The 7,661-nt window shown below is 36.0% G+C and overlaps 1 protein-coding gene across 1 annotated transcript; it reads left to right on the top strand.

Moving 5' to 3' along the window:
- Nucleotides 1–4,442: 4,442 nt before the first annotated feature.
- LOC110017895 (amino acid permease 6) lies at nt 4,443–7,131 on the top strand. The gene is made up of 7 exons (XM_020715050.1): nt 4,443–4,824; nt 4,920–5,153; nt 5,292–5,385; nt 5,481–5,695; nt 5,791–5,933; nt 6,146–6,373; nt 6,445–7,131. The coding sequence occupies exons 1-7, from the start codon at nt 4,707–4,709 to the stop codon at nt 6,862–6,864; spliced, it is 1,452 nt and encodes a 483-aa protein (XP_020570709.1). The 5' UTR covers nt 4,443–4,706; the 3' UTR covers nt 6,865–7,131.
- Nucleotides 7,132–7,661: the final 530 nt, after the last annotated feature.

Raw genomic sequence — 7,661 nt, 5'->3', positions numbered from 1 at the left:
CCTTCATGTGAGGGGTGAGGCTCTATTTATAGTGTTTTGAGTGCAATTAATGCAGGAATATGAACCATTTTGATCGGACGGTCCGGAGAGCTTCCCTTGATCAGATGACATTTGATGGACATTTGAGCGCCTTAACGATGTCGGAATTGAGTAATCTTGGGCTCGTTGGATTCGTCTTTTCGAGATGCTCGATTCGACTATGAACTCGCTAGATTCGACATCTGTTTGACCTTTCAAATGCCTCCGAAAATCATGTAGTAGTGGTTTAATGACTTGATCCGAGCCTGATTTGACTCGGATTGGACTAACTTTTATATCATTAGGTCCGTTTCATCGAGCCAATCAGTTTGACTATAATTTTGCTGAAATCGGAGTTCCGGATTACTCGCAATCGAAGTTTGAATGTTCGTGCTCAAAATATTGCATCGATATTCGTGCTGGATTATGATGATTTGTTGGTGGCGTATCAGCCCCCTCTATTTATTTTCCTATTATCGGTATAGTGGTGCTGTTAAGAGATGAATTCTTGGTTGTTTCAATCCTTTTGTTAGCTTGATATTTTAAAATGAAGGGAGAGCATGTCTTATGAGCTCTGAATGCTTAATCACGAGTATATGGGTGAAGTTCGGTTAAAATCTGGTAGTTCATCCAAAAAGGAAATGAAAATTTCACTCCTCCAAGCTGATTGCGAAGCTATGATGGCTTGGGGATCTGCTGCTAGCGAGTTTCACTTTTATCGGATTTCCTCCAGATTTACTAAATACTGCTTGAGTTGAAGTGAAAGGGTTTTAGCAATGTTTGAATGCTTGCTTGTAAATGTTTCTTAGCATAATGGTTAAAATTGTTGAACCCGAAACCTACCATTTCCAAACTGTCTTCCATTAAACTCATTAAATTAGGGGATTGTTGGGTAACCTTTGCATCCCGCGTATTGGTGGCAGAGAAAATGATGCTTCAACAATGAAAACCCCCAAATTTCTTCTATATATCATTAATTTTTCAGGCCCATTTTAATTTTGAAAAATTTTACTTGATTTTGGAATAATATTCTTCGGTGAAGAATCCACTTCGAGAGAAAGAGTAATTTTGTTTGTTTATTATGTTTTGAAATGAATTTCTGTTCATGGAATATCAAATATATTAATGTCACAATTCTGTTACAAACAAATTTACTAAACAGGGGCAGAATGATCATTTTTTTCTAAAACAACTGCAACAAGCAGACAGTCAGTTTCTCTGCAGCAGTTTTCTCACAACAGCTTCCTGGGATAGCACAACTGCAGCTGAAAAGCTGAGAAGCTGAAGCTGCGCTAAACAGACCCTTAGAGTGCAAACAATGTATTCAATCAAGCTATTAGATTGACAAAGATATAAAAATTATTGGGAAAAAGCTATTAGATTGACAAAGATATAAAAATTATTGGGAAAATGAGTGGACGAGTGGTTTTAATCTCTATTTTTATAAATTAAGGGTATTTCCATTCAAGATGAAATTTTCAGCACATTTTCAATAAAAGTATATATTGGATATGTTTATTCAATTTTAGATATTATGAGACATAAAATCAAATTTCTTAAGAAATTGATGGGTTGCCAACAAGAATTATAAATTATAAAAATCCTAATATAACTCACGCATTAATAATATAATCGTTATAATTGTAGCCCTTTCTATTTATTGAAGCCATAGATTTGACACTTTTCGTCAAAATTCAACATTTACTTAACCCAACTGGCCCAAAGTCATCACACGTGACCCATTTGATATGACTTGACAGATATTCGCGTCAATTTTCAGTTAAAGTCTATTTAGGTGGGATAATTTTGGTTAGAGTAGAACTACAAACCACGAACCAAATCTTACACACCTAACCAGCATTTTTCCTTTTTAAGAGAAATGTTAGCTGCTTGGTAGCTCGTTTATCATTTAAGTGTGACATTTTTTTCCCTATTTTTGGCATATTATTAACATTTGATGTAATTTTCAATAATTTTTTATCGATGAATTGAAATCCATCATGGGAAAAAATTTAAATAAATTTTTAAAATAATGTATTGTTATTGTATACATCTGTTGGATCTGAATTTGTCCGTGAATCACACCCAATGAATAGAGCATGAGAGGGGAGAGAGAGAGAGTAAAAAAGACGGAGAGAAATACATAGTGATGAACAATAACTTAGAACAAGTGCGTTGACCATTCCCAATCTCTAACTTTTTATTCATAGAATGATTCATATTTATAGAGAGAGTTTGGTATAATATGTGAAATTACATTTGTCTCCTTGTTTTAATAGGGGCATTACAGAATATTTTTGGTATCCTACAAATATAAGCATATGGTTCAGAAGTGACTACTCGGTTGGCTATGTTGGACCAACGTAGATTGTCCTTGAAGTGTCTTTGGGTTGGTCAAATTTGGCTCGGTCGGGTTGGTTTGCCAACCGGCTAACTGACTCTGACTATTTATTTTTTTATCTCTATATGAGGAGATCCAATCTGTGAGATGAGACTAAGATATCGAGCAGAGATCCATTCATCATAATCTGATAGATAGCTCACACTCAACTAAGGAGATCCTTGGGGTTGTCCGAGGATCTATACATCCTCGATCCTTAGCCCTCCTTCTAGAATCTCGGAGGGCATCCGTGAAGTGGTTAGGAGTATTGAACTTTTTCCTTTGGCCAGGTTTGTAGCGAGAGGTAGGTTGGTCCTTCTACTCGACTTGATTGGCTTCAGCCCTTCATTCAGATGACACACATCTAATCGCCTCTAAGCTCGACTCACGGGGGATTGCGCTTGGTCAAATTAATTCCTTAGACTTTCGTAGGTGTGCCCCTTATTATTCTGTTGGTAGGCCCTTCTAGCCGTAATCTTGTCTCTGATCATGTTGTATCTCCTTGAGATTTGTGTTGACGTTTCTGATGTACTACATCTGTACAGTAAAAAAAAAGTTATCTTCTCAGTGATACATTTTATCCTTTTTTTTTTGAAGAGTGATAGATGTTGCTTAAATATTTGTAGTCTTAGTATAAATATTTTATATTAATTCTAGAATAAAATGTCAAAATAGTCACCGACTATTTATATGGAGTTGTTTTAATCATAGAGTTTATAGAATTATCATAATAATTCCAAACTCTTTCAATTATGGCTGAAATAACCCCCATTGAGGACTTAAAGTTGTGTTTTAAAATAATTGAGGATTATTTTAGTACCTCTATAAACTCTATGATTAAAATAATGTCATGTAAATAGTTGGAACTATTTTGACACCTTACTCATTAATTTTAAGATAAAAAAAAGTATTTGAATACCATGTACATTATTGGCTCATAATTGAAAATAATAATAAAAATATTATGTCAAAAAATTTGACGTTATACCCAAAACATTTAGATTAATTGCACACCGGTACAAAAGAAATTAAAATATATTAAAAAAACTCCATGGAATGTACTTTATTATATATATGCATTTTTAAATTATATTATTAATGTTATCAGATTGTAGAAGCAATGCATTTTACGTGCGAAAATTTTCTACTAATTTCTTAGACTATAATACTGTTCTACAAGGAATCTGAAAAATCACGCCGACGTCAAATCTACGCCATTTAGCTTTCCGGATTATTGCATACAGGAAAAATTATTCCATATGTCCGATCCGGACCGTAAATCACCTGATCTATGGTCCCGATGTATTTCGGTGGACCCCACCTAATTTTTTTTTAATGGAAATAATTCTGACCGCAGATCATCGTGATCTACGGTCAGGATCGGACACCGCATGCGGTGTCCGTACGCAATAATTTCTCTGCATACAGAGCCCCCCATGCATTCATATTTAGAAATCAAACACCCATGTATTTTTTTTCGTACTATCAAATCCATAAAAATATAAATTAAAATCTATACTCATTAATAAAAATATGAATAATGGATGAAAGAGTGCTTGATTTGTAAATAGTAAAATTGCCCCATTTGTATTTTAAGATTTGTATAATAGTAATGTTTGCGTATTTGGAAATTTGTTAAAAAGATTTATATGAAAGAACAATTAAATGATCATAGATGAGACAAATTTAATATTCTTTAGATAAATTCTCTCCAAAGATAACCGCTTTAAATAAGCGGTTCGAGTTGTTATAAAATAGAAACGTTACTCTTCTTATGAAAATCTTTGGGAGACACACTTCTAACTTCCAAGTTTGACACGATACTTATATGCGAATTAGCAAAAATGTTTTAATGACCTGCGAGTCTGATTAAGATATAAATTAAGCACTGACAGATAACTTTTAGTAAATAATTGCAAATTAATGCATTTGATAAGTAAGCGGCAATGAGAAAAAGAAAAAAACCAGTCATTTTATGGAGTGCCACCAATAAAATTTTATCATCTTGCATGAAGCACGAGGCATGTTATAAATTTCGAGATAGTTTTTTAAATAACAGACAACCAAACGGACCCGACTGTACCAATGTCTTTCCAATCCGAATCAAATTAAGCTTAAATCAAATGAGTAAACTACTTTTAAGCATTACCAGAATTTTAACACAGCTAAAGGCCAAGAATGCCACTTCCGTATTAACATCAACAGTCCAGCCCACCCTTCTCTACTTCTCTATAAAAACAGACCCGCTCTTACCTCCTTCCCTCCCCCACCACTCTCCAAACAAGATAATTAGAACTAGAAGAAAAAGATGGCAATAGGTCCAGAACAGGGGAAAGCTGCCTACATGGAGGAAGCTGCAGCCTTGGAGATCACTACAGACAGCCGCAACGACCTCCTCGACGACGATGGAAGAGCCAAAAGAAAAGGTTCATCGATCTCCCCCTCCTTTTCCCTGTCAAAATTTTAACTTTTATCAAAAACTATGAGCTGTTTATTAATGGAGCTTTTGGGAGCTTTATAGGGACATTTGTGACTGCAAGTGCCCACATTATAACAGCAGTGATTGGCTCTGGAGTATTGTCGCTTGCTTGGGCCATTGCACAGCTCGGCTGGGTTGCCGGGCCAGCAGTACTTTTAGCCTTCTCCCTCATCACCTGGTTCTGCTCCTCTCTTCTTGCCGACTGTTATCGCTCGCCTGACCCCATCCATGGAAAGAGAAACTACAGTTACATGTCTGCTGTCAGATCCAATCTCGGTAAGCCATAATAAGCGCAGGGAAAAAAAAATTTTACAAGTTTGAACATTCTTCACTGATTGATTCAGTTATAGTTCTCTCAAGTTCTCTACAGTTTTGATAGCATACCTCGTCCTGCTTCTTCCTCTTCTGTTTTAGGGGGCATCAAGTTTAAACTTTGTGGCCTGGCTCAGTATGTGAATCTCGTTGGGGTGACCATTGGCTACACAATCACAACAGCCATCAGCATGGCGTGAGCTATTATAACACAATAGATATGATTCTGTCTACCATCATCACTAATATGTGTAATAATTGTGTGAAATTTGATATTCGTTAACTGAGCAGGGCTGTTAAGAGGTCAAACTGCTTCCACCGGCATGGCCACCATGCGGCCTGCAAAGTATCAAATACAACATATATGATTGCTTATGCGTGCATACAGATAGTACTGTCTCAAATACCCAACTTCCACAAGCTATCATGGCTATCACTTGTGGCTGCCGTTATGTCATTTGCCTATTCTTCTATTGGACTCGGTCTCGCCATTGCTAAGATAGCAGGTGGAATGTTTTTTTTTTAATTTTTTTTACACTTACAACAAAATTGTAAGGGATAAATAGTACTGAAATTTTTTTTTTTCTCTCCTGAGTTGCAGGAGGGTCAACGGCGAGAACAAGCTTAACAGGAGTAACAGTTGGAGTTGATGTAACTGGAAGTGAGAAGGTCTGGAGGACATTTCAAGCTTTAGGAGACATAGCCTTCGCTTACTCTTTCTCTAACGTCCTCATTGAGATCCAGGTATCATTTCAATCCGGGAAAGTATAAATTTTTTCTTTTTATTATGTTACACAAAATTTTACTTTTGCAGAAATCTTCATAAAATACATATTAGTCCGATCAAATACAGCAAAAAAGATGCCTCGAGTCACGCTCTACACATGCCTTTTGTCCCCTCTAGTACTGTTCGAATTCAATATGAATCCCATCCTTGAATTACTTCTCACGTGCAGGACACATTGAAATCAAGCCCCCCAGAGAACCAGGTAATGAAAAGGGCCACCTTTGTAGGCGTTACAACCACAACCATTTTCTACATGCTGTGTGGCGTGCTAGGCTACGCCGCATTTGGAAACCAAGCGCCGGGCAATTTCCTCACTGGATTTGGCTTCTACGACCCATTCTGGCTTGTCGACATCGGAAACATATTCATCGCCATCCATTTAATCGGTGCCTATCAGGTAAGTCAAGCTTCCATTACATTAAATAAACTTTAAAAAAAAACCATAAGGTCTAACCAATCTTTGAGCAGGTGTTCTGCCAACCAATCTTTCAGTTTGTGGAGAACTTAAGCAAGAGCAGATGGCCGGAAAACTCATTCGTGACGAGCGAACGCATAATTAAACTCCCACTGGTTGGGAACTACCCCTTCAGCTTCTTCCGTTTGGTCTGGAGATCATCTTATGTAATTGTGACAGCAGTGGTTGCGATGATCTTTCCCTTCTTCAATGACTTTTTGGGACTGATAGGAGCTCTGGCTTTCTGGCCTTTGACTGTCTTCTTCCCCGTTGAGATGTACATAAAACAAGCGAATATTAAGAGGTGGTCGAAGACATGGATTTGGCTTCAGATATTGAGCATGGCTTGCCTCATGGTTTCCATTGCTGCAGCTTGTGGGTCTGTTCAGGGACTAATCCATGCGCTAGCAGGTTACAAACCATTCAAGAGCTAGTTATTGGATTATTGATTCCTATATTTGATGATGGAGAAGAGATCAATTTGTAATTTTGGTAATTTATATACTGAGTTTAAATCTGCATACTAAGCTAGATAAATTAAGGGGGTATAAGCTGTTGCTAGTAGTGGAAATTTTGGTTTCAAATTCTAGAGGTAGAAGACGAGATAAAGACTTTCTTATCTGATGGAATCCTTAGGAATGGGGGTGATACAGCAGGCTACAAGACATAGGGCCCAAAAACGAATCTTTTTTTTTTCTCTATCCTTCTTCAATCATTCTTCCATGTTCTGCAAAAGAGGACCGTTATAAATCAGAATTAAGAGTTGAACAAGATGGAGCACAATTTCTAAAAAGCTAAAAGAGTTTAGTTTTTTTTTATTATTTATTTTTGAAATTTTGAATAAATTTAATCATATATATAAAGCCTTGAACTTAGGGCCTCTTGATTAAAATCTGATTTGGCTAATTTTTCAAATGTTTTTCAAAACGTGAAACAATCAAAGACATCGCTTGATTAAAAAATTGGGCAACCAGTTAAATCCTATGTTTAAAAAGAATAATTAAAGAAACTTTTTCCTTAATCATTTAAATTTAGCAAAATTAAAAATCTAGCAAAAATGTGACTAATTAAAAAGATTTAATTATGTTAAAATAATTATTCATTATTTATTATGCCAACTCAATCAAGATTAAAATGACGTTTAAGGCAAATTATTTATATTTAATAATGAATTACATAGACTTGTTTATGGGGTGTGTGTGTTTGTGTGTGTGTGTGTGTGTGTGTGTGT

Source organism: Phalaenopsis equestris, unplaced genomic scaffold (assembly GCF_001263595.1).
Source record: "Phalaenopsis equestris unplaced genomic scaffold, ASM126359v1 Scaffold000002, whole genome shotgun sequence".
NCBI lineage: Eukaryota > Viridiplantae > Streptophyta > Magnoliopsida > Asparagales > Orchidaceae > Phalaenopsis > Phalaenopsis equestris.
Note: the sequence above shows the minus strand (reverse complement) of the source record. Positions and strands in the feature narration are given on the sequence as shown.

Coding starts and splice junctions, on each gene's coding strand:
- LOC110017895 (XM_020715050.1), top strand. CDS start 4,707: ATGGCAATAGGTCCAGAACAGGGGAAAGCTGCCTACATGGAGGAAGCT. Junction 5,154..5,291: donor TGCTGTCAGATCCAATCTCG/GTAAGCCATAAT, acceptor CTTCTGTTTTAG/GGGGCATCAAGTTTAAACTT. Junction 5,696..5,790: donor CGCCATTGCTAAGATAGCAG/GTGGAATGTTTT, acceptor CCTGAGTTGCAG/GAGGGTCAACGGCGAGAACA.